This window comes from Triticum urartu, chromosome 3 (assembly GCF_003073215.2).
Source record: "Triticum urartu cultivar G1812 chromosome 3, Tu2.1, whole genome shotgun sequence".
Taxonomy (NCBI): domain Eukaryota; kingdom Viridiplantae; phylum Streptophyta; class Magnoliopsida; order Poales; family Poaceae; genus Triticum; species Triticum urartu.
Window position 1 is genome coordinate 505,591,829 of NC_053024.1, and position 27,115 is coordinate 505,618,943.

General features: G+C 51.0%; 1 protein-coding gene across 1 annotated transcript; it reads left to right on the forward strand.

Annotated features, from left to right (window-relative positions):
- The first annotated feature begins 8,927 nt into the window (after positions 1-8,927).
- Positions 8,928-11,194, forward strand: LOC125548563 (mannan endo-1,4-beta-mannosidase 2-like). Its single transcript, XM_048712133.1, has 4 exons — positions 8,928-9,713; positions 9,874-9,996; positions 10,128-10,342; positions 10,429-11,194. The coding sequence occupies exons 1-4, from the start codon at positions 9,120-9,122 to the stop codon at positions 10,829-10,831; spliced, it is 1,335 nt and encodes a 444-aa protein (XP_048568090.1). The 5' UTR covers positions 8,928-9,119; the 3' UTR covers positions 10,832-11,194.
- Positions 11,195-27,115: the final 15,921 nt, after the last annotated feature.

The window sequence follows — 27,115 nt, forward strand, 5'->3', positions numbered from 1 at the left end:
TGCGAGATATGTTGGAGGACAAGGCAAGGCAAACAAGATCGATCTACGGATCGCGTGGGCGCCCCACGACTTGAGACGGTAACCATCACGCCGGACACAAATCCGGCAGGGCCGAACAAAGTAGACAAAGCTCATCGGAGCTACGTCGTGATATAGCCCAGTACAGAGGCGCCGCACACCCACTATGCTTCACAGACGAAGTAATGGATCATCAAATCCCCGAGGGTTTCAAACCCGTAAACATCGAATCATATGATGGCACAGCAGATCCTGCGGTATGGATCGAGGATTATCTCGTTCATATCCACATGGCCTGCGGCGATGATCTCCACGCCATCAAATACCTCCCACTCAAGCTTAAAGGACCAGCTCGGCATTGGCTTAACAGCTTGCCAACAGGATCAATCAGTTGTTGGGAGGACCTGGAAGCCGCATTCCTCGACAATTTCCAGGGCACTTATGTGCGACCACCAGACGCCGATGACCTAAGTCACGTAATTCAGCAGCTAGAAAAATCGGCCAGGCAATTCTGGACACGGTTCCTAACAAAGAAAAATCAAATAGTCGACTGTCCGGATGTAGAGGCCCTAGCAGCCTTCAAGCACAATATCCGTGACGAGTGGCTTGCCCGACACCTTGGACAGGAAAAGCCAAAATCTATGGCAGCAGTCACGACACTCATGACCCGCTTTTGCACGGGAGAAGACAACTGGCTTGCTCGTAGCAACAATACGACCAAGAACCCTGGTAATTCGGATACCAGGGACGGTAGTGGCAGGTCGCGTCGCAACAAGCAGAAGCGCCGCATTAACGGCGACAATGCTGAGGATACGGCAGTTAATGCCAGATTCAAAGGCTATAAATCCGGTCAGTGGAAAAAGCCATTCAGAAGAAATCCTAGGGGGGGCGTCCAGTTTGGACCGAATACTCGACCGCTTGTGCCAGATACATGGCACCCCCAAAAAGCCGGCCAATCACACCAACAGGGATTGTTGAGTGTTCAAGCAGGCAGGCAAGTTAAATGCCGAAAATACCGACAAGGGGCTGCATAGCGATGACGACGAAGAGCCCCGACCGCCGAAAAATAGTGGACAAAAGGGTTTTCCCCCACAAGTGCGGACGGTGAACATGATATACGCAACCCACATCCCCAAGAGGGAGCGGAAGCGCGCATTAAGGGACGTATACGCGGTAGAGCCAGTTGCCCCAAAGTTCAACCGATGGTCCTCCTGCCCGATCACCTTTGATCGAAGGGACCATCCCACTAGCACCCGTCATGGCGGATTCGCCGCATTGGTTCTAGACCCAATTATTGACGGATTTCATCTCACTAGAGTCCTTATGGACGGCGGCAGCAGCCTGAACCTGCTTTACCAGGATACAATGTGGAAAATGGGCATAGATCCCTCGAGGATTAAGCCCACCAAAACGACCTTTAAAGGCGTAATACCAGGTGTAGAGGCCAACTGTACAGGTTCAGTCACACTTGAAGTGGTCTTTGGATCTCCGGATAATTTCCGAAGCGAGGAGTTGATCTTCGACATAGTCCCATTCCACAGTGGCTATCACGCACTGCTCGGGCGAACCGCATTCGCCAAGTTCAATGCGGTACCGCACTACGCATACGTTAAGATCAAGATGCCAGGCCCTCGAGGAGTAATTACGGTCAATGGAAACACCGAACGCTCCCTCCGAACGGAGGAGCACACAGTGGCCCTTGCAGCGGAAGTACAAAGCAGCCTCTCCAGGCAGTTCTCCAGTCCGGCCATTAAACGTCCGGACACCGTCAAGCGCGCCCGGAGTAACCTACAACAAGACCGCCTGGCATGTTCCGAGCAGGCGTAGCAATGCGGCCCCAACCCCAGCCCTCGCAAAAATGCGACTCCAGTGCTTCGCGTACATAACTACGCTCTAGAAATACCATGGGTACAGGGGGAGGGGCACCATCACGGCACGCCCGAAACACGGCTTAAACCGCACCAGTGGATGCCGATTTTTTAATTTTCTCTTACTTTTAGGACTCCATTCTTCGGAAGGCCTGTTCGGCAGTTCAATTGCCGCACAAACGATGCAAGAACCAGGGAAGCAGACAAGCCATGCCACATTACGGAACTCCCAGGTGGTCTCTATCACGAGCAGTATACCTGTTTTGCATACCATTCCGCAGCCTGCCCCTGGAACGGACATGTTAAATAGTCCAAAATTTTGCTTCTCGCATTATTTGTATCATTCTGCTTTGATCGCAGCCCTTTTTAATAAACAATGCATAGCTTCTGTCTATTTTTGCATTACTTTTTTTACATATATATGATCCTTAACGACATGTTGCACCCGTACACTTTGGTACGGCCAAAATACGCCAGGGGCTTTAGTACCCCTCAATATGGTGTGAGAAGTCCGAACACTTTAACAAGTGCGGCACCCCGAACTTATAGCATTATATGCATCGGCTCCGAATCGTGTCTTGGGTCAATAGTTGGGTTTGCCCGGCTCCTATGTATTGGTGCCTTACGTTCCGCTATATCGGCTAAGGTAGCACTAGGAGAACTACTGCGATTGTGCCCCAGTTGAGCTGGGTCGAGCACCTCAGTAGAGAAAGCTAAAACTGACTGTCATGATGAAGCGAGAGTTGGTCGCTGTTCAAGAGGTTTTTCGAGTCCCTAAAGACTTATGCCGCTTAGAGCGAGGAGTCGGCTCTGTCTAGCCAAGGCGTGGATAGCGCCCCGAACTCGGTCTTCCGAATACCAGGGGCTTCGCCAAAATTTTAAATTATAGAATTCTATGGCTAAGTGAGAGTGTTCACACATTATAGTCCGATTGCCTTGTTCGTTGTGCTGAGCACCTCCCTCGAAGGACCCAAACATGGGAAAAAGAGCACTCAGGTTTATCCCCGAACACCCCAGCACTAGCGCCATGGGGGCAGAAGCCGACGACTCGCCATCTCTCAGAATTGATAAACAGCTGCACAGAAGGTAATGTTTTAAATTCCAACAGCATTGCTTAGCGCATATGAACAAGTTTTCAGCGCACAGGACAAAACGAGTGAGTTTTACTCAAAAATTACATCCCTGGAACATTCATCCGCCACAAGGCAGGCACCCTTCAGAACATCCTTATAATAATTCTCGGGCTTGCAATGCTCTTTCCCCGGCGGTGGCCCGTCCTTCACAAGCTTCTCAGCATCCAGCTTGCCCCAGTGCACCTTAGCATGGGCAAGGGCCCTACAGGCACCTTCAATGCAGACGGAGCGCTTGATGACTTCGAGCCTTGGATAGGCCCCCACCAGCCGCCACACTAGCCCGAAATAGCTCCCAGGCAGAGCCTCTCCAGGCCACAGCCGAACTATGAGGCCTTTCATGGCCTGTTCGGCCGCCTTGTGGAGCTCGACCAGTTGCTTCAGCTGGTCGCTCAGGGGCACGGGGTGTCCGGCCTCAGCATACTGGGACCAGAACACCTTCTTTGTCGAGCTGCCCTCCTCGGCTCGATAGAATGCGGCGGCATCGGACACGCTACGGGGAAGATTTGCGAATGCCCCTGGAGAGCTCCGGATTCGGGTAAGTAACAAGTAACTCACGTTTACGTGTTTTCTTTGCATAAAGAATGCCTTACCCGCCGCTATCTTTTTCACCGCATCCAACTCCTGGAGGGTCTTCTGGGATTCGGCCTTGGCAGACTTGGCATTTTCAATAGCCATCACAAGCTCGGACGCTTGCGTCTTTGAGTCAAGCTCCAAACTCTCATGTTTCTTCATGAGAGCCTGGAGCTCTTTACGCACCTTGCCAACCTGGGCCTCATACTTCTCCCGCTCGGTGCGCTCCGTGGCCGCCCTCTTCTCGGCCTCGACCAGCGCTTGCTTAAGGGTCGCCACCTCAGACGTGGCCCCTACAATAGCCACGATAATCCTGTCATTTTCTGCAATTGCACTTTTTTATATATACTTAAACAAGGTATTTCTTACCTTCATTGTCCTCAAGCTGCTTCTTGGCACGCCCGAGCTCTTGCTCGGACTGCTCGAGGTTCTGCTTTAGCGTGTCCACTTCCGCAGTCAGTGCGGCGGACGCCAGCAGAGAAGCCTGCATACGCATATTGACTCCTTTTTATTAGACTCCTACGAATTTTACTTGATCCTCTATTCGGCTTTTCTTCCCGAACGCCAAACAGAGCATCAGGGGCTATTGTCTATGCGGTAATATTATTTACACATTCTTTACTTACCTCAAAGCCTGTTAAAAGGCTAGTACAAGCTTCAGTCAGTCCGCTCTTGGCAGACTGAACCTTCTGGACCACCGCACTCATAATGGTGCGGTGCTCCTCGTCGATGGAGGCGCCTTTGAGCACCTCCAACAGATTGTCCGGCGCCTCCGGTTGGACGGGGGTTACCGGCACGGTGGGCTTGCTCCTCTTGGAAGGAGGTCCCCCGCCGGACTCTGGAACCTTTGAAGATTCCGAAGCGGTGTCCGGCCTAGAGCCGGACTTGGAGCCTTGGGGGGTTTTATCCCCTTCACTCCTGGAGTCCGAGAGGTCGCCTTGCGGCGCCTCTAGGACCACCTCCTCCTGGCTTGGAACCTGTTGGGACAACACTTCGGCATCGTCCGTAGGGCGGGGGGAGGAGGCCGTCGGAAGCGAATTCACATCCGACGAGTCCAGTGAACCGCTCGACGTCGCGTTGAGCCGGTCTTTAGGTGGGCTGCATAATCATATTCGACATAAGGGAAAGTTGTGCAATAAAGGAATACTATGAATTACTCTGGTATCCGGATACTTACGATTTCGCCAGGGGCTTGGCCCTGAGCGGCCACTCCTCTCCGCCATCGTCGGCGTCGGTGGAGTAGTCCGGGGGAAGGGTTATCCCCTTCTTGGACCCTTCGGCCTCCCTAGTGAGGGCGGCCTTCCTTTTCTTCTCTCCTCGCGCTAGGGGGAGAGGTCTCTTCTTCCTCCTCCTCGTCTTCATGGGAGGAATACGCCTTGGAGTCATCGGATGATGAACCCAACACCTCCTGGCGCCGGGCACTCTTTCGAGTCCCCGTGGCCTTCTTCGTGGCCTTCTTCTCCGGCACCACATGGGGTGCCGGAACCAGCAGCTTCGCCAAGCGGGCATCGGCTGGGTCTTTGGGCAAAGGAGCCGGACAGTCGATCTGTCCGGACTTCGCCTGCCAAACCTGTCAAAGGTAAGGGAGCTTAAATCCCGCATAGAGTTAAACTATGAAAAACTAATACCCTGTAAAAGGTACAAACAACTTACCGCGCTAGCGTGATGCTGCGCGCTGAATCCACGATCCTCGGTAGCGGATGCGGGAGCCTCGGCGCCCTTGAAAAGCACCTTCCAGGCATCTTCGTACGTCGTGTCTAAGAGCCTGCTCAGAGTTCGGTGCTGCGCCGGGTTGAACTCCCACAGATTGAAGGCTCGTTGTTGACACGGGAGGATCCGGCGGATGAGCATAACCTGGACTACATTGACAAGCTTGAGCTGCTTGTCCACCAGGGTTTGGATGCATGTTTGCAGTCCAGTCACCTCTCCTTTGCTACCCCACGACAGGCTCGTCTCTTTCCAGGACATGAGCCGCGTTGGGGGTCCAGACCGGAACTCGGGGGCTGCGACCCACTCAGGGTCGCGCGGCTCGGTGACGTAAAACCACCCCGATTGCCACCCCTTCAGGGTCTCCACATAGGAGCCCTCGAGCCATAAGACGTTGGGCATCTTGCCCACCATGGTGCCTCCGCACTCTGCCTGGTTGCCGCGCACCACCTTCGGCTTGACATTGAAAGTCTTGAGCCATAGGCCGAAATGGGGGCGGATGCAGAGGAAAGCCTCGCACACGATGATAAACGCCGAGATGTTGAGGATGAAGTTCGGGGCCAGATCATGGAAATCCAGGCCGTAGTAGAACATGATTCCCCGGACGAATGGGTGGATAGGAAAGCCCAGTCCGCGGAGGAAGTGGGGAAGGAACACTACCCTCTCATGGGGCCTTGGGGTGGGGAGGAGTTGCCCCTCTTCGGGAAGCTGGTACGCGATGTCGTTAGACAAGTATCTGGCCTTCCTCAGTTTTTTGATGTGTCCCTCCGTGACGGAGGAGACCATCCACTTGCCTCCCGCTCCGGACATGGCTTGAGAAGGTTGAGGTGGGGAGTGCGGACTTGGGCGCTGGAGCTCAAGTGCGCGAAAATGGATAGGCAAAGGAGGAAGAAGGCGTAGGTGAAAAGGTGGATCCTTATCCCCTTATATGGGTGGACGCAACTACGTGTCCCCACCAGCCTGGTAAAACTCGCTTATCTCCAAGCGCCGTAATCAATGGCGCGGTTGGGTTACCCACGCCCGTATTGATGAGAATCCCGGAATAAGGGGACACGATCTCTGCTTTAACAAGACGTGCCAAGGGAACCGCCTCGCATGACGTGCTGAGGTGGGATAATAAAACGATTCGGATAAAGTCTTGATCGTGGTGTGTCACACTACGGAATACGTCAGCAGATTAAACTTGTGTAAATATTATTCTCTCTATGGCAATATGTGGAAACTTATTTTGCAGAGCCAGACACTATCTTTGTGTTCAAAATCTTCTATGAAGTACTTGGAGGAGGAGCCCGCCTTGCAATGCCGAAGACAATCTGCGCGCCGGACTTGTCGTCATTGAAGCCTGGTTCAGGGGCTACTGAGGGAGTCCTGGATTAGGGGGTGTCCGGATGGCCGAACTATACCTTCAGCCGGACTCCTGGACTATGAAGATACAAGATTGAAGACTTCTCCCGTGTCCGGAGGGGACTTTCCTTGGCGTGGAAGGCAACCTTGGTGATGCGGATATGTAGATCTCCTACCATTGTAACCGACTTTGTGTAACCCTAACCCTCTCCGGTGTCTATATAAACCGGAGGGTTTTAGTCCGTAGGACAACATACAGAACAACAATCATACCATAGGCTAGCTTCTAGGGTTTAGCCTCTCCGATCTCGTGGTAGATCTACTCTTGTACTACCCATATCATCAATATTAATCAAGCAGGACGTAGGGTTTTACCTCCATCAAGAGGGCCCAAACCTGGGTAAAACTTCGTGTCCCTTGCCTCCTGTTACCATCCGGCCTAGACGCAGAGTTCGGGACCCCTACCCGAGATCCACCGGTTTTGACACCGACATACCTGTTGCACATATGCCAGATCCTAGACATCGTAAGGGCCCGAATTATCGGGGCAATATTCGATCTGGGAGGCGGGTGGGAAAGAAATTTCGGTCTCCATGGACCATGGGCTTGAAGCCCCGACATTCTTATCCTGTGAAGGACACGTGCTGCCGGATCGGCCGAGTTGATTTGAGGATCAAACTTGTCGGCTGTTTCTAGCTGGTCGCTGTCAGGATCGCTCTCCAGAAAGTACCTCAGCCCTTCGCCCTCTATGGGGGGTTCGGCCGGGGTGGAAAAAAGGTCATGGATCGCTCCTTGCTCGTAAGGGAGAAGGTGTGATCTAGTGATGGGGGTTTCAAGCATGGAAGAAGTGCCCTCATGGTTGGATTCGTTGACCGACGACCCTATCGATCCTTTGTTGATCTCAAAGCAGAACTCTCAATGAAAGCACCAGTGTCGGTGGTAAAACCAGCACACCTCGGGGTAGGGGGTCCTGAGCTATGGATCTCGGATCCGTGGTAACATGAATGAAGGAGAAAATATTTACCCAGGTCCGGGCCCTTTCAAAGAGGTAATACCCTACATCCTACTTTGATTGTATTGATGATGATGTATCGAGTACAAGCTTGATCTACCTCGAGATCGTAAGGAGAGACCTAACTCTAGGGCTAGGTGAATATAATTGTGATTGGATCCCCTCTACAAGCTAAACCCTCTGGCTTATATACACGCTAGGTAGGGCATCTAGGGTTAAATGGCAGGTATCCAGGGGTACGCATGGAGGCGGCAGGAGATGTCTTGGAGTACACACCAAGTCTTCGGTAGATGTAGTCTTGATCACGTCCAGACGTGTAGCTTCCGGAGTCCACCCGAAGGAGAACGAGAGCCTACAGGCCCAGCCCAGGGACCATGGGCTGACTAGGTTGGTACCCCCTAGTCCAGGACACTGTCAGTGGGGCCGTGTGATATATGATGACTGGCTGCATGTGGCCTGTTCGGCTATCTTCCATGGCGTTAGCCATGCCTGGCTTGTCCTTCGTAGTTCTTTGTCGGAGTTGGAGTTGCGTTGTCTGGTCGGAGGTGCCTGAGTTTGGTGCAGACCTTCATTCATCTTCACCCGTCCTCTACACTGTCGGTTGAATCGATGATCGTTTGCGGCGAAGTCGGAGTCGTTTGTTTAGGGTTTAGGGTTTAGGATGGTGATGACGCCTCTAGGGAGGAGTGATGACGATGACGCCTGCATGCTGTCTTGACGAGATCCTCTTTGGAATGGTGTGCATGGGATATCTTAAGTGTGCCGCTCAGAGGTGGTGATGATTTTCGCCCGGTTCTTCATAATTAACTTGGCAATGTAGTTTTCGCTCGGTTTTTCCTGATTAACTGAGTAACTCTTTTTTTCTTAATGAATGCAGGATAACTGTCATTTCAAAGAAAATAGTATATTAAAACTAAATTTAGCAATCTCATGCGCCCTCATATTGGCCTGACGATTGATTTTAGCTAACTTGACACTTTGAAGATGATTAGAGATGCTCAACGCTTCCTTAGTTGCAATTTGCGGGATTTTGACGTCCGGTTTGGTCCGGACAAAATGGATGACTGTGGATGAATGATCAAAAGTGTCCATATCGTCTGGTCCAAACATTTGCGGGTGATTCAATGACCGTGGTGGAGTTGCCCTAATGAAGAGGGCAAGTTGGACAGGAGGAAATCACAATTAGAATTCTATGAAGGTCCTATAAGCAAAGGAGCAGCACTAGCCTTCAACCCTACTCCTCGCCGAATATAACTGTTTACCTCGGGCAAAGCTCCCACCACCAGTGTCACAGTGTACAGGTCCCCCCTCCTCCACGCCTCACCGCCGCTGCCTCCCATCCCACTAGTCCTACTCCTACTTCACTCCGCCTTCTAGAAGTAGAGGCTCCATCCCCCACTCGGAATGGCGCTCCTCTAGCAGTAGCACCGCAAAAGCTCCCCAAGAACACCCCACCGGCGCCAAACAATGGCGGCGTGCAACGGCCTGTTCGTCTACCACATCCTCGGCCTGGCCTCCCTGCTGGCCGTGTTCTACTTCTCCCTCCTCGGCGAGGTGGACCTCCGCTTCCCCGGCCTCCTCCCGTCCCCCGGCGCGTCCCGGTCCCACGACGCGTCCCTGCCGTTCGTGGAGCGGCGCGGCGCGCAGCTCTTCCTGGCGGGCCGCCCATTCTACATCAACGGGTGGAACTCGTACTGGCTCATGGACCAGGCCGTGGAGCCGGCCAGCCGCCACCGCGTGTCCGACATGTTCCGCGCCGCCACCGGGATGGGCCTCACGGTGTGCCGCACCTGGGCCTTCAACGACGGCGCCTACAACGCGCTCCAGCTCTCCCCGGGACACTTCGACGAGCGCGTCTTCAAGGCGCTGGACATGGTGGTCGTGGAGGCCCGGCGGCACGGCGTGCGGCTCATCCTCAGCCTGGCCAACAACCTGGAGGCGTACGGCGGGAAGACGCAGTACGTGCGGTGGGCGTGGGACGAAGGCGTCGGCCTCACCGCCTCCAACGACTCCTTCTTCTTCGACCCCGCCATCCGCGACTACTTCAAAGTCTACCTCAAGGTAAACACTGAACAGTTGCAGCATCCTGCCGGGAGCATCAATGTCTAGCTAGCTGATTTCTTTTATGTTTCTAGCATCCCATTGACGGAGAAACAAAAAAGTGTCGGTGGCAATTTTACAGTGGTTAAAGTTGCATACTTTTACTTTTGTTTCGGTGCAGGCATTGTTGACGAGGACGAACCACTTGACGGGGGTGCAGTACAAGGACGACCCTACCATCTTGGCGTGGGAGCTGATGAACGAGCCCAGATGCATTACCGATCCGTCCGGTAACACTCTGCAGGTGAGTCCATCGATGCTACTATCTATCACACTTATTGCCGATCTGCATCTACCGTGCGAATTTGATACTAGATGTAACTGTGTTCATTTACTTTTAAGACATTTTCTGATTTGGTTGCGTGATGGGGGCAGCGCTGGATCGAGGAGATGGCGGGGTACGTGAAGTCGATCGACCGTCGGCACCTGCTGACCGTCGGCACGGAGGGGTTCTACGGCCCCACGAGCCCGCCGGAGAAGCTGAGCGTGAATCCGGGGCACTGGTTCAACAACTACGGCCTCGACTTCATCCGCAACTCCAAGATCTCCGACATCGACTTCGCCTCCGTCCACCTTTACCCGGACACCTGGTAACCATCCCCATCAACAAATTAGCTACTACTACGAGTACTCTGAATTCGTGGAAGCAGTGGATGAGACGCCAGCTAAATTGCAGGCTGCTGGACGCGAATCTGGAAGAGAAGCTCAAGTTCGTGACGAAGTGGGTGAGCTCCCACTTCGAGGACGGCGACACGGAGCTCGGCGGCAAGCCCGTGGTGCTCACGGAGTTCGGGCTGTCGCATTTGGTCAAGGGGTTCGAGCAGTCGCAGCGCGACGCCTTCTACAAGTCGGTGTACGACATCGTCCACGAGTCGGCCAAGAGGGGCGGCGCCGGCGCCGGCGCGATAGTGTGGCAGCTCGCCGCCGAGGACATGGAGGAGTACCACGACGGCTTCGCCATCGTGCCCAGCGAGACGCCGTCCATGCAGAAGCTGCTGACGGAGCAGTCGTGCAGGCTGGCCGCGCTGAGGCACGGGGAGCAGGAGGCCAAGAGGATCCTCAAGGCGGTGTGCGGCTGACCCGTGATCTCTCCTGCGAGGTGTGGTTTTTTGCGTGCTCCTGTCATGTAGTAGTACTGTTACTGTATGTCCCTAGGAAATCGACACGAAATGGACCGAAGGGATTCATGAAAGGTGGTGTGCTCGGCGCCGACGTCGGCAGATCTGTCCCTGTATTTTCCTTGCTGTGTTGTTGTACTTGTAGGTGCCCTTGACCTTTGGTGTTTATGTCATTGTCGAGTGGCAGCGGAGGATAGTGATATTCTATAGACCTCGAATAGTGTTTTGTCTGCACAAGAGATATTTATATGTACGCCTGTGTAAGCATAAGAAAAATGTAGGCATGTTCTGCATGGAAATGGAGCACCGACGAATCTTTGCTCATTGTGCTTGTGATCCAGACATCCAGTGATTGTGGCGAGGCATTGTATTTCCGCCCATTTGTGACTTTTCAGTAAGTAACTCGCCATTGAGCATGGCCGTGAGTAGTTAAATATGATGAACTCATCGCTGTTGTGACCACAAAGAACCAACGGCGCAACACAATAGCGAGATCAAGGAGAAACGCATGCTGCAAAAGGAAAGACGACGACATCCAAGATGGGGAGGAAGCGTATCGTATTCGTGGCGTGAGGACGAGGGCGAGTGAGTTGGGGATAACCGGGAAAGAATAGCAATGTAATGGCCTATAGCAGGAAGGGGGACCATCTTGAAGCACACGGATCCACGAGGAAAGAAGTGGCATGAGTAGAGAGACGCGCCATTTTTTTCTAGGAAAAAAAGTTTTTGGTCCCTCAATTCGCAAGAAGTCTATATCTGGTCCTTTATCATTTCTTGTCGACATTTAGTCCCTAATGTTCGAAAATCGAAAACATTTTGTCCAAAACCATAAATGAGAGGGAAAACGCCAAGGTGTCAATAGATTTCTCTCCCCTTCCTCATTTTTTTCTCATACACTAGCATCATTTTTTACCGCCGCTAAGAGCATCTTCACTTGTTTGCCCCCCCCCCCCCCCCAGGAGGCATTTTTTCGCCGGGAGGCTGCCGGCGAAAATTTTGGCGGGGAGGGGGGGGGCACAATTTTCCACTCAGTTGCGCCCCCACAAGCAGTGTTGGGCTCCCACGAAGGCAACGACATTTCATCGAGCAGGTCGTAGATGGCGTCATGGCGTCCCTCGCGGCCGAGCACACGGACGAGCATCTTGACCGCGGCTGCGTCGACGACCTCCAGCCAGCGGAGGAGCGCGAGCATCGACGGGGAAGGAGGCGATGAGAAGCTTGAGGAGACATCCAGCAGCCGGAGGCCGACGTCGAGCCGCTGGTCACGCGGACGAAGGAGTCGCCCCGTGCCCCGCTCCCTCGCAGGGCGTCGTACTACTACTCCACCAGAGACAGGGAGGTCCCGGCGCTGCCAGCGCACGGCAGGCTTCTCGGCGGCCTCCTGACCGACGGTGTCGACGAGAGATCCTAACACAGCAGGTACCAGCCCGCCATGTACCGTCGGAGAGCCGGCAGGCAACCTTCCCCGTACCTCGTGTCCAAGCTGCAGCGGCACGAGGCCCTACAAAGACGCTACGGCCCAGGCACCGCCGCCTACAGCCACGCCCAGGAGCAACTCAGGTCGGGTAAGAGCCACGCCGACACCGGCTCACTGGAGTGCAAGTACATGGTCTCCATATATGTCGTACCGCGGCTCCGCACACACCCGTAGAGCCGGCGCCGGCATGGCAATGCGGCGCCTGCGGTGCGCTAGAAGTACAGTGCCCCGAGACGGCCATCGGCACCAGGCTGCTCTGGTTCGCATCACTGGCACCGGCATGGCGCGCTCACTGCTCGGCGATGCGCTCCTCTTCTCCGCCGGCGCCGCGGTGGGCGCCGTACTGCTGCTCACACTAGCGTCGCCCTTGTCTCCACCCGCCGTCCTGCTGGGACATCAGTCTCGTCCTCCTGTTCTTCACTGCGGCATCATCAACCGGATCCTGGCCGCAACAACGAGATGGGCGAGCTGTTCTGCGAACCCTTCCCCGGCACGACATGGGTGCTCCCTCAGCTGGGGGACGACGGCGAGGTAGACGAGGGCGCCGGAGCCTACGCACTGGGAGTAGTGGCGAGGCAGCGCCGATGCGGCCGACCATGAACTGGAGCCCGGCCTTGTGTGTGTGAGAGAGAGGATGGGTGTGTGTGGAGGGGAGCATGTGGGTGGGCCAGGGAGGGAAAGGGAGGAGAGAGGAGAGAGACACTGGCAGGTGGGCCAGCGCCTGCAAATCAGCGAAAATAGCCCAGGTGCCCCCAGCTCTGAAAGCCCAAGTGCTCCCTGGGTGGTTTTGGTAATTAATGTCAACATATCTCTTGTTGGGCTAATGTTTTTATCTAGTATATTTTAGATAAGTTCAACAGATGGAGTGCGTGGACAAGAAGATGTGGAACCCCTTCGTCGGTGTCAAAACCGGCAGATCTCGGGTAGGGGGTCCCGAACTATGCGTCTAAGACGGATGGTAACAGGAGGCAGGGGACACAATGTTTTACCCAGGTTCGGGCCCTCTTGATGGAGGTAAAACCCTACGTCCTGCTTGATTAATATTGATGATATGGGTAGTACAAGAGTTGATCTACCACGAGATCTGAGAGCCTAAAACCCTAGAAGCTAGCCTATGGTATGATTGTTGTTGTCCTACGGACTAAAACCCTCCGGTTTATATAGACACCGGAGAGGGTTAGGGTTACACAAGGTCGGTTACAAAGGAGGAGATATCCATATCCGTACTGCCTAGCTTGCCTTCCACGCCAAGTAGAGTCCCATCCGGACACGGGACGAAGTCTTCAATCTTGTATCTTCATAGTCCAACAGTCCTGCCAAAGGATATAGTCCGGCTGTCCGGAGACCCCCTAATCCAGGACTCACTTAGTAGCCCCTGAACCAGGTTTCAATGACGATGAGTCCGGCGCGCAGTGTTGTCTTCGGCATTGCAAGGCGGGTTCCTCCTCCGAATACATCACGGAAGAATTTGAATACAAGGATAGTGTCCGGCCCTGCAAAATAAGTTCCACATACCACCGTAGAGAGAATAATATTTCCACAAATCTAATCTGCTGACACGTTTTGGCAACATGACATTATGCCATGGCTCGGCGATTATTCGAACCGTTTTTCTTTAACCAGCCCCGCACATAACGCGAGGCGGTTTCTTGACACGTCTTGTCGAAGCAGAGATCGTGTCCCCCTTATTGCGGGATTCTCATCAATACGGGCGTGGGTAACCCAACCACGCCATCAATCACGACGCTTGGGGATAAGCGAGTTTTACCAGGCTAGTGGGGGTGCATAGCTTCGTCCGCCCTTATAAAGGGACAAGGTTTAACCTTTTTCTACCCACGCCTTCTTCCTCCTTGCTCATCCATTCTCACGCACTCGAGCTCCAACGCCCAAGTCCACATCTTTCTCCTCAACCTTCTCCAAACATGTCCGGAGCGGGAGGCAAGTGGGTGGCTTCCTCTGTTACGGAGGAACACATCAAAAAGCTGCGCGGAGCCGGATACTTAGCCGCGAATATCGTGCATCGGCTGCCCGCTGCGGGGCAGATCGTCCCTACCCCAGAACCTCATGAGAGGGTAGTTTTCCTCCACCACTTCCTCTGCGGACTGGGGTTTCCCCTTCATCCATTCGTCCGCGGTCTCATGTTCTACTACGGGCTGGATTTCCATGATCTGGCCCCGAACTTCATCCTCAACATTTCGGCGTTCATCGTCGTCTGTGAGGCTTTCCTCCGCATCCACCCCCACTTCGGCCTATGGTAAAGACCTTCAATATCAAGCCAAAGGTGGTGGGCGGCCAACAAGCAGAACGCGGCGGAGCCATGGTGGGCAAGATGCCCAACGTTATATGCCTTGAAGGCTCCTTCGTGGAGACCATAAAGGGGTGCCAATCGGTGTGGTTCTACATCACCGAGCCGCACGACACCAAATGGGTGGCTGTCCCCGAGTTTCGATCCTGATTCCCTACACGGCTCACTTCCTGGAAAGAGAAGGGCTTGTCGTGGGGTTCATCAGTGGAGCAGGACGGACTCCAGAATGTATCCTAAACATGACAAGCAAGAAGCTCAATCTTGTCAACATAGTCCAGGTCATGCTCATCCGCCGGATCCTCCCGTGCCAACAACGGGACTTCAACTTGTGGGAGTTCGACCCGGCGCAGCACCAGACTCTGAGCGAGCTCTTCGACACGACACACAAGGATGTCTGGAAGGTGCTGTTCAAGGGCGCCGAGGTCCCTCCCTCCCTCACCGAGGACCGCAGGCTAAACCCGAAGCGCCAAGCGCATTCGGTGAGTTCTATACATCCGGTAGGATATTTATTTCCCCCATCTTAACCATGTGCGGGGTCTGAGCTCCATGCCTTTGACAGGACTGGGTGGAGACGTCGGGCAGATTAACTGTCCGGCCCCTCTGCCCGAAGACACTGCAGACGCTCTCGTGATGGAGATGCTGACTCCGGCTCCTTACAAGGTGCCGGAGAAGACCAAGAAGGCCAAGGGAACCCGAAAGAGTTCCCGACGCCAGGGTTTATCGGACTTATCGTCCGATAACTCCGTGACGCACTCCTCCCCCGAAGACGAGGAGGAAGATGAAGATGTTCCCCCCTCCAGTCGGGGGAGACAAGAAAAGGAAGGCCGCCCCTACCGGGGGGGGCAAAGGGTCCAAGAAGGGAAGGACCCTCCTTCCGGACTACTCCATCACCGCCGCTGAAGGCGAAGACGAGTGACTGCTCAGGGCCAAGCCCCTGGCAAAGTCGTAAGTATTCGGATACCAAAGTAACTCATAGCATTCCTTTGTCGCACTGCTTCTCCTAACGCCGAATTATGATTGTGCAGACCGCCTCGAACCCGTATCGACGTATCCTCATCGGACGGCTCCCTGGGCTCGTCGGATATGGTTAGCGATCCACTTCCGACCGCCACCTCCCCTTTCCCTACGGACAACAACGAGGTGTTGTCTCAAGAGGCACTGGGTTGAGGGGAGACAGTCCCGGAGGCGCCTCAAAGCGACCTTCCGGGCTCCGGGAGCAGGGAGAGCAAAGCCCCTAAGGGCTGCGAGTTCAGCCCTCAGCCGAACACCGCGCCGGAACCTCCAGTGGTTCCGGAATCGGGCAGGCGGCCTCCTTCCAAGAGGGGCAAGACGCCTGGGCCGGTGACCTCTGCCCATCCAGAGGCACCGGACAATCTGCTGGGAGCGCTTCACAGCGCTTCCATTGACGAAGAGCACCGCACTATTATGAGTGCGATGATCAAGAAGGTTCAGTCCGCTAAGAGCGGACTAACTGAAGCCTGTGCCAGCCTTCTAACAGGCTTTGAGGTAAGTATTTAAAATATAGGAAAAATATTTCTTCGTCATCCGCATCCCAATCCTGCCGGACATTGTTCGGCCAGGATCCTCCTGACAAGGAGAGAGACCTTAATGAGTTCAGTATGTCCCCAAAGGGCGAGTGCTGAAAAATATCCGCGGAGGTGAACTCCTTGATCGGCGCCCAATCGGATTCGCTAGGAACGGGCGCAGGCGGTTCGGAGTCCGTGGCCGGAGAAGGATCCGGCAGTTTGACAACACGGCTCTCATGCAGGGTAAGGTCGATGTTCGGCTCGATCGCCGCTGAGGATAAGGCCTCCGTGGCGGGGTCCATCCACCCGTTCATGGGCGGCGCAACTGGCTCCGAATTGAGGGTCGGAGCGGCTGCCGGTGCAATCTCCTGAACACTGTCCGATGGTAGAGCTAAATCATACTCATCGTGACCATGTGACGCACAAGGCAGGGGCTCGAATCCGTCAAAGATCAAGTCTCCGCGGATACCGGCCGTGTAGTTTAAGCTTCCAAACCTGACCTGCTGGCCAGGGGCGTAACTTTCGATCTTCTCCAGATGGCCAAGCGAGTTGGCCCGCAGTGCGAAGCCGCCGAACACAAAGATCTGTCCGGGGAGAAAAGTCTCACCCTGGACTGCATCGCTATCGATGATCGTAGGAGCCATCAAGCCTAACGGCGATGACATAGAGGAACTCTCAAAGAAAGCACCAATGTCGGTGTCAAAACCGGCGGATCTCGGGTAGGGGGTCCCGAACTGTGCGTCTAAGGCGGATGGTAACAGGAGGCAGGGGACACGATGTTTTACCCAGGTTCGGGACCTCTTGATGGAGGTAAAACCCTACGTCCTGCTTGATTAATATTGATGATATGGGTAGTACAAGAGTTGATCTACCACGAGATCTGAGAGGCTAAAACCCTAGAAGCTAGCCTATGGTATGATTTTTGTTGTCCTACGGACTAAAACCCTCCGGTTTATATAGACACCGGAGAGGGTTAGGGTTATACAAGGTCGGTTACAAAGGAGGAGATATCCATATCCGTACTGCCTAGCTTGCCTTCCACGCCAAGTAGAGTCCCATCCGGACACGGGACGAAGTCTTCAATCTTGTATCTTCATAGTCCAACAATCCGGCCAAAGGATATAGTCCGGCTGTCCGGAGACCCCCTAATCCAGGACTCCCTCACCCTTCAAAATACTAAGGACAAAAGATTGGCTCAAGCTCTAAAGCTCAATACTCTACATTTTGCTTTTAGTGATCCAAGATCACATTGAATCCATAGGAAAGCCAATACTATTAAAAGGGGATGAGGTGTTGCTTAATGGCTTGCTTGCTCCAAGTGCTTAGTGATATGCTCCAAACCCTCAACCACTTTCTCATATCCACATATGTCCCAAACCAAAAGTCAAACTCGGCCCCATCGAAATTTTCCATCCGGCGCCACCGAGTTCACTTGACACAGCCACTTCCACAAACCCTAATCAATTCGGTCTCACGGATGGGATCTCGATCTCACCGAGATGGCTTGCAAACTCTCTGTTACCTATTGCAAAAGTTCTGGTCCCACCGAGATATGCAATCGGTCCCACCGAGTTTGCTTGACCAACTCTTTGTTTTGCTTATTAGCAAAATCGGTCTCACCGAGTTTGCGTAATTGGTCAAACCGAGACGAGGTATTACCCTAACCCTAGCACATCGGTCCCACCGAGTTGATCATATCGGTCCCACCGAAATGCCTAACGGTCACATTTTGAACTAAATCGGTCTAACCGAGTTTTCTGATTCGGTCCCACCGAGTTTGGTGATTTGTGTGTAACAGTTAGATTTTGTGTGGAGCCTATAAATACCCCTCCACCCACTCTTCATTCATGAGGAGAGCCATCAGAACATGCCTACACTTCCACCATACATTTTCTGAGAGAGAACCACCTACTCATGTGTTGAGGTCATGATAATCCACTCCAACCACATAATTCTTGATCTCTAGCCTTCTCCAACTTGCTTTCCACTCAAATCATCTTTCCACCAAATCCAAATCAGTGAGAGAGAGTGGAGTGTTGGGGAGACTATCATTTGAAGCACAAAAGCAAGGAGTTCATCATCAACACACCGTCTATTATCTTTTGGAGAGTGATGTCTCCTAGATTGGTTAGGTGTCACTTGGGAGGCTCCGTCAAGATTGTGGAGTTGAACCAAGGAGTTTGTATGGGCAAGGAGATCGCCTACTTCGTGAAGATCTACCCTAGTGAGGCAAGTCCTTCATGGGCGATGGCCATGGTGGGATAGACAAGGTTGCTTCTTCGTGGACCCTTCGTGGGTGGAGCCCTTCGTGGACTCGTGCAACCGTTACCCTTCGTGGGTTGAAGTCTCCATCAACGTGGATGTACGATAGCACCACCTATCGGAACCACGCCAAAAATCTCCGTGTCTCCAATTGCGTTTGCACACTCCAATCCCATCCCTTTAATTTCTTGCAAATTGCATGCTTTACTTTCCGCGGCTCATATACTCTTGCCATGCTTGCTTGAATGTATTGTGGATATTTAAACTTGTGCTAAAACTCTACCCTAACTTGTAGAAAATAAAAACTGCAACTTTTTCTTTGTTAAGAGTCTATTCACCCCCCTCTAGACACCTCTTCTCGATCCTTTCAATTGGTATCAGAGCATTGGTCTCCATTGCTTTGGTTTAAACACCTTTGGAGGAAGATGGATGAGTCTACGTTGGGGAGTCTTAGACCTAGAATGCCTATTCTTGATGGAGAGTACTTTCATGAGTGGAAAATTGAGATGCTTGAGATTTTCAATGAATATCATTTGAACAAGTACATTACTAGCCCTTGTGCACCTCATGGTGATCCTTTGCATCCTATCCTTGATGAGTCTATTGACATGATCCGTAATCTTAGAACTGTCAATTTAATCACTAGAGGTTTGCGTAGAAACTTGCTTGCTAGCTTGCCTGCTCTTGATTGTGCCTACACCATATGGAGATTTCTTGAGGAACGATTTCCAAACTATTCCTTGAAAAACTTAGATGAGATCCTTCATAAGTCTATTGCCTTGAGTAAGAAGATGAGTTCCAATGATCCCAGATTTGGTGATTGTCTATTTGAGCTTACTAATCTTATGAGTGCCAAAGGAGATGTTGGAATCATTAGCAATATCATCTCCGAAGGCATTAGAGTTCATAAAGATGACTATTGTGATGACCACTTATCTAATGAATTACCCTCTCTAGGAATTGATCCATCACAAGACGATGATGAACATGGATACAATGATGAGGATGATGATAGTGACCTTGATCTCGACGAGTCTATGAGACACTTTAGTCTTATGGCAAATCTTCGTGGCTACATGGCTAGAGGAAAGGAATGGGTTCTTGATAGTGGGTGTACCGATCATATGACTGGAGACAAAGATATGTTTCATGAACTTGCTGAAAACAACGGCCCTCGAAAGTATGTCACTTTTGGTGACAACTCAAAGGGTAAGGTGGTTTGCCTTGGTAAGGTGGCCATCTCACATGATAGCTCCATACAAAATGTTATGCTTGTTGAATCTCTTGTCTACAACTTACTTTCCGTATCTAGACTTGCTGACTTTGGTTTCAATGTCCTATTTACTGAAGTAGCTTGCCAAGTGTTTCGTAGAGATAATCATAAAATGATCTTTACCGGTATACGTAGAGGTGATCTATATATTGTTGACCTCACTAAAAAGGCTCAACATAGAACTTGCCTAATTGCTAAATCCTCGAAAGGCTGGTTGTGGCATAGAAGGTTAGGTCATGTGCGCATGCGAAATCTTGATAAGCTTATTAAAGGTGGTCATATCCTTGGAGTAAAAGATGTTATATTTGACAAGGATAGACTTTGTAGTGCTTGTCAAGCAGGAAAACAAGTAGGAGGAAGCCATCCCGTGAAGAACATCATGACCACGAGAATACCGCTCGAGCTACTTCATATGGATCTTTTTGGTCCAAACGCTTACAAAAGTCTCGGTGGTAACTCATTTGGTCTAGTCATAGTCGATGATTTTTCAAGATTTATGTGGGTGTTCTTTCTTGATGATAAATCGCAGGTCCAAAATATCTTCAAGAACTTCGCTAGGAAGACCCAAAATCAATTTGAAGTGAAGATCAAGAAGGTTCGCAGCGACAACGGAACGGAGTTCAAGAACGCAAATGTGGATACCTTTCTTGACGAAGAAGGGATTTCACATGAGTTCTCGGCTACGTACATGCCTCAACAAAATGGAGTTGTTGAGAGGAAGAACCGAACTCTTATCGAGATGGCAAGAACGATGCTAGATGAGTACAAGACTCCAAAACACTTTTGGCCGGAAGCGGTTGAGACGGCTTGTCATGCAACAAATCGCTTGTATTTTCACAAGCTACTCGGCAAGACGACATACGAGCTCCTCACCGGTAACAAAGCCCAAATTGGATATTTTCGAGTATTTGGCTCAAAGTGTTACATTCTTGATAAGCATCGTCATTCTAAATGCTCCTAAACCTCATGAGGGTTTCCTACTTGGTTATGGCTCAAACTCTCACACTTACCGTGTCTACAACAATTTCACCCGAAAGGTTGAAGAGACGGTAGATGTGAAGTTTGATGAATCTAACGGCTCGCAAGTAGAGCAATTGCCAATTGATGTAGGAGACAAAGACCCTTCTGAAGCAATCCAAGACTTGTCTATTGGAAAGATTCGTCCAACAGAGGTGAAGGAGAGTACCTCGTCCGTCCAAGTGGAAGCTTCTACCTCATGACAAGGTGAACCAAGAGTTGACATGGAAGCATCCACAAGTGGGACACGCCAAGATGAAGAAAACGAGGAAGTACACCAAGATGAACCTCATCAACCTCCTTCTCCACCACGACAAGAGAACGACAACGTATACAATGAAGAAGGCCAAGAAGAAGAAGGACAAGATGATGAAGAAGATGTTCCACCCCGACCCAAGCAAAAGCTCTCACGAGTTCGAGCAAGAGTCTCAAGAGACCATCCCGTTGAACAAATCTTCAATGACATCCAAACCGGGAGAATCACTCACTCTAAAACTCGTTTCGCTAATTTTTGTGAACATTATTCATTCATCTCTAGCATTGAACCCATGAAGGTTGAAGAAGCATTGGAAGATCCAGATTGGATAAATGCTATGGATGAAGAGCTACACAACTTTGAGAGAAATCAAGTGTGGACATTGGTCGAGAAGCCCGACAACAACCACAACATCATTGGTACCAAATGGGTGTTTCGCAACAAGCAAGACAAAGGTGGTCAAGTCGTCCGCAACAAAGCACGTCTCATCGCCCAAGGCCACACTCAAGTCGAAGGTATGGGCTATGGTGATACATATGCCCCCGTTGCTAGACTTGAGTCCATCCACATCTTACTTGCCTATGCTAATCACCATGATATCACCTTGTACCAAATGGACATTAAAGTGCTTTTCTAAATGGTGAAATAGAGGAGAAAGTTTATGTTAAGCAACCTCCCGGCTTTGTTAATCCTAAGAAACCTGATCATGTTTACAAACTTCACAAAGCTCTTTATGGTCTTAAACAAGTTCCTAGAGCGTGGTATAAATGCTTGACCAAGTTCCTTATTGAAAAAGGCTTTGAGATTGGAAAAATAGATTCTACTCTTATTACTAAAAGGGTTAATGGTGAATTATTTGTGTGCCAAATTTATGTGGATGATATCATATTTGGTTCGACTAACCCTCATTTTAGTGAAAAGTTTGGAAATCTAATGTCGGAGAAGTTTGAGATGTCTATGATGGGTGAACTCAAGTTCTTTCTTGGTTTGCAAATCAAGCAAACTAAGGAAGGAACCTTTGTTTCTCAAACAAAGTACACCAAGGACTTATTCAAGAAGTTCAACATGCAAGAAAGCAAAGGTATAGAAACTCCCATGCCTACTAGTGGACATGTTGACTTGACCAAGGATGGCAAACCGGTTGACCAAAAGGTTTATCGCTCTATGATTGGTTCATTGTTATATCTATGTGCATCCCGTCCCGATATCATGCTAAGTGTGTGCATGTGTGCACGATACCAAGCGCCCGCCAAATTTTGTGAGATACCTAATACATACACCAAATTTTGGCATATGGTATCCTAAGAGGTCTTCGCTTGATCTTGTTGGCTACTCCGATTCGGACTACGCCGGAGACAAGGTTTATAGAAAGTCCACTTAGGGTACTTGTCAATTCCTTGGTAGATCTCTCGTGTCTTGGTCCTCCAAGAAACAAAACTCGGTATCCTTATCCACCGCCGAAGCGGGATACATTGCCGCCGGTTCATGTTGTGCTCAATTACTTTGGATGACCCAAACTCTTAAAGATTATGGGATCTATGTGAAACATGTTCCATTTCTTTGTGATAATGAAAGTGCTATTAAGATTTCTCATAATCCCGTGCAACATTCTCGAACTAAGCATATTGAAGTTCATCATCATTTCATTCGAGATCACGTTGCTAAAGGTGATATTGATCTTAAGCATGTTCGTACAGACAAACAATTGGCGGATATATTTACCAAACCGCTTAATGAGAAAGTTTTTTGTCGTGAATTGAACATCATTGATGCTTCAAACTTGGAGTTGGAACTCCATTTGGATACATGCAAGGCATAAGCCTTTGACTAATCCTTGACTTCTTCTCTTATGATGATGATGATGATCATATGTCTTGTTTACATTTGTGCCCTTGCATGCTATCTAACCCTTGTAGGTACTTGGATGAATCTCAATCCATGAGATTGCAACTCACTCACATCTTGAGCAATCTCTACATCACCAAGTCTCTACACAATGGTGGTTGAAAGGATCGATATAGTTGACTAGAGGGGGCGGGGGTGAATAGGCAACTAACAATTTTTATCTTTTCTTTACCAAATTAAACTTTGCATCAAAGTAGGTTGTCTAGATATGCAATTAGGTGAGCAACCTATATGATGCAACAACAACAAGCACACAAGCAAGCAAGGGAAATAACACAAATAAGCTTGCACACGTAAAGGTACGAGATAACCAAGAGTGGAACCGGTGAAGACGAGGATGTGTTACCAAAGTTCCTTCCTTTTGAGGGGAAGTACGTCTCCATTGGAGCGGTGTGGAGGCACAATGCTCCCCAAGAAACCACTAGGGCCACCATATTCTCATCATGCCCTCACACAATGCGAGATGCCGTGATTCCACTATTGGTGCCCTTGGAGGCGGCGACCGGACCTTTACAAACAAGGTTGGGGAAATCTCCACAACTTAATCGGAGGCTCCCAACAACACCGCGAAGCTTCACCACAATGGAATATGGGTCCGCGGTGACCTGAATCGTCTAGGGTGCTCACACACCCAAGAGTAACAAGATCCGCAAGGGATTAGTGGGTGGAATCGAATCTCTCTTGGTGGAAGTGTAGATCAAGGCCTTCTCAACCAATCCCTAGAAAATCAACAAGTTTGATTGGCTAGGGAGAGAGATCGGGCGAAAATGGAGCTTGGAGCGACAATGGAGCTTAGGGTTGGAAGAGGTAGTCAACTCGGAGAAGAAGACGCCCCTTATATAGTGGAGAGACAAATCCAACCGTTATCCACTTAACTAGCCCGTGACCTGCGGTACTACCGCACCAAACCCGCGGTACTACCGCAAGGGCTCACGGTACTACCGCAACGATCCGCGATACTACCGTGCCCACGGCAGGAGCTAGCCCAGGCCTGTAGCAAAGAAGCTGGGGGCGGTACTACCGCAAGGCAGGATTGGACTAGCCTGGGAAGGGCGCGGAAAAATACAAAAACATTTGTGGCAACTTCTGCTGACTTTCAAATAGTGCAAAAATCCGACACAGTACTACCGCACAAGGCAAGCGGTACTACCGCGCAGGGAGCAGATGTAAAAAATTACATCCGCCCCTACTTCTGCTTATGGTGTTGTGTCGGGCCAGGACTCACGGTACTACGGCTCCCAAGGAGCGGTACTACCATGACCACCTGCGGTACTACCGCGAAGGCTTGCGGTACTTCCGCAGGGGACTGCGGTACTACCGCTCCGAGGAGCAGTACTACCGCATGCCCAACAGCAACACTAGGAATTCTTCTTTTTGCAAAAACACAAAGAAACGGAGGATGCTCCAAAGTTCTAAGGGAAAGGCGGTGCAAAGAGGAGTAAATGTGTATGTGAAGATTCCACCCAAACCTTTCCAAAGCGGACCCCCTCTTAATAGTACGGCTTTCCTATGACTCAAATCCACCTAAAAAGGAACATAGAAAAACGTCGTCTTCAATAATCTTCGAGGGGCACCAAACCGTCTTGTGCCTAGTAATGAAATATCTGAAATACCTTAGGGATAAATATGCCCTTACAATCTCTCCCTTTTTGGTGGATTGATGACAATACGGGATTTGCACAAGGGAGAAAATATAGAACATGAGCAAGCCACACATCTCTAAAATATAGACGGGCTCCCCATAGATGTGTGCTATTTAGATAAGTGCTTTGGATTGCACGACACACATACTAGAATCAACACTCCCCCTATGTTTTATAGACATGAAATATCTTGCAATAATAATGCTAACACTAAGTAAGATAGTAAATAAGAGCATAATATAAGTAGCACAATATATCATAAGCTCCATAAAGTGCGATAGATAGAGTGCATATGTCTTACACCATATGATAGATAAGTCACACAAGCTCAAACCAAACCAAAGCAAACAAGGTTCAACGCAAGCAAAGCAAATTCACACACGACATGACACGCAAATCCCTACTCTCTCTCTCCCCCCTTTGGCATTGAGACGCCAAAAAGGCAGATAGGACACCTACAACACAAGTGGTGGCTCGAGTGGAGTATTCGCTCGCACGCTCTTCGTCAGACTCGGCAGTGGGGATGGGATCCTCCTCAGAATAAGTCCACTTGTAGCCTTGTTTTGCCATCCATTCGGCCTCTGGAGTGATGTGTTCCTCGGAGCCGCCAGAAACATCCTCTCTAAAAACCCTCATGATCTTCTTGTCGCGGCGACGTCTCTCCTTGGAGGCAACGTGAGTCCGGTACTGCCCCTTCGCCTGCATACAGAACAAGGCTTCATCTTGGCCTTCAGCTTCTTAGCCCATGAGGGCTCAGTGGAGGGAGGTGCATATCCAGCAAAGCTGTCCTCAGCTACATTCTCCTCCTCAATCTCCTCCTCATCAATAGCCCTCTTAGCAGCCTCAGCCTTGGCACGAGTAGTAGTGTTAGCCCACCGGGGCTTGATGCGGAGTCTGATGGGGTCATGACGGATCCAGTCAGGGGCCAAAAACTCCTCAGTGGGATAGAGCTTCTCCCAAGTCTTCGATATCAAGAGGAACAGATATGGACCATAGATGGGTACCTTGCGGGTGAACACCGCGAACCGAAGCTCGCACCACATGATATGTGAGACATCAAGTGGTTGTGTCTGAGAAACGCACGCCTCCTCACAAATGAGCAACATGTCCACAAGATAGGCATGCACCTTGTCCTTGTCCCCAATGCGTGGAAAGAGGGAGTGGCGGAAGATCCGGTGCATGATGTCAAGGAACGAGTTGAGCACCCACGTCGACTTGTCATTGGCCAGTTTCTTCTCAACATAGAATGGCTGAAGCTTGTCCTTGCTAGCTGACTCGGCGTTGGCATGAGGGTGAACACCAACAGGCGTGTGGAGCCCCTCATCAGGAACTTTGAGCAAATCCATGAACTCCTTCCAAGTAGAAGTCAACTGACGTCCATTGGTCATCCAGGCCATCCTCCGATCCTCACCAGTATGGAAGTGGACCAAAGCAAAGAACTGGGCCACCAGCTCGGGGTCAAAGTCCAGGTGGAAAGAGATCACATCCTCAATGGCAAACTGCTCCACGAGATCCAAGGCCTCACAAAAGTAGTCATGATGCTTAGCATCCCTCATGTGATGCATGTCAATCCAGTGCACATCCACATACATATTCTGCTTGGCCTTGATCAGATCCAGGTAAATGAGATTCTGTTGCTTGGTCCAGAACAGTTCATTCCCTCCGAAGTTTGCACGAGGATTTGCATAGGGGTTGATCTCCTTCGAGAAACAAACTCACCAAGAGGTATCTCATCCATGCCCTTTGACGGTTCCTTGTACTTGCTAGCAGTGGTCTTGACATTGCGCTTGGGGGCATTGGAGCCCTCTGGAACATCCTCTTGGTTGCGCAGACGTTTGGAACCCATGTCACAGCTTGGATTGGAACGATGAGCAGGGACACCAGAGCCACCACCTAAGACACACACAAAACACAAACACACACGAGAAGCGAGAAGGGTCAATGCAAAGACCACAACAAAACAGGTGAAACAAGTAGAAAGTGCATTTGGTAATTGCCATGAAGAAGATTTGACAGCAGCAGTAGTACCGTGTGTTCGCACGGTACTAAAATTTGAGTGCCGCTCCTAGTCGCGGTAGTACCGCGCGGTGGCATGGTAGTACCGGGGCTCGGAGCGGCAGTAGAACTTTTAGTACCGCGGCTCGCACGGTAGTACCGCGCATGAGGAGCGGTAGTACCGTGCGAGTGGTAGTACCGCACCTGATATGCGGTAGTACCGCACGGCATCAGATCCGAACCAACTGAATCTGAGAACACCCGCGACAACGAGGCAGTACTACGGTTGATCAAATCTACCACGGGACAACATATCAAGTACAATTTATTCGCATCACTACTCTCCTACATCCTACTCTTGCAAAGATTTGGCCTAAAACCTCAAGAACAACATGTATCTCCCCAAAAACCTAGAAGCGAAAGTACAAACAAAAGAGAGAGGGATTTGGGGAGAAACCTTGTTCCATGGCAAGAGGAAGTGGTGGGGAACGGTCCCACCGGTCCGAATCCGAGGAGAGCGGCCGGAGACGGAGATCCGGCGAGGGTCTCCGGCGCCGTTCTTGAGCGAGAGAGAGAGAGAGAGAGA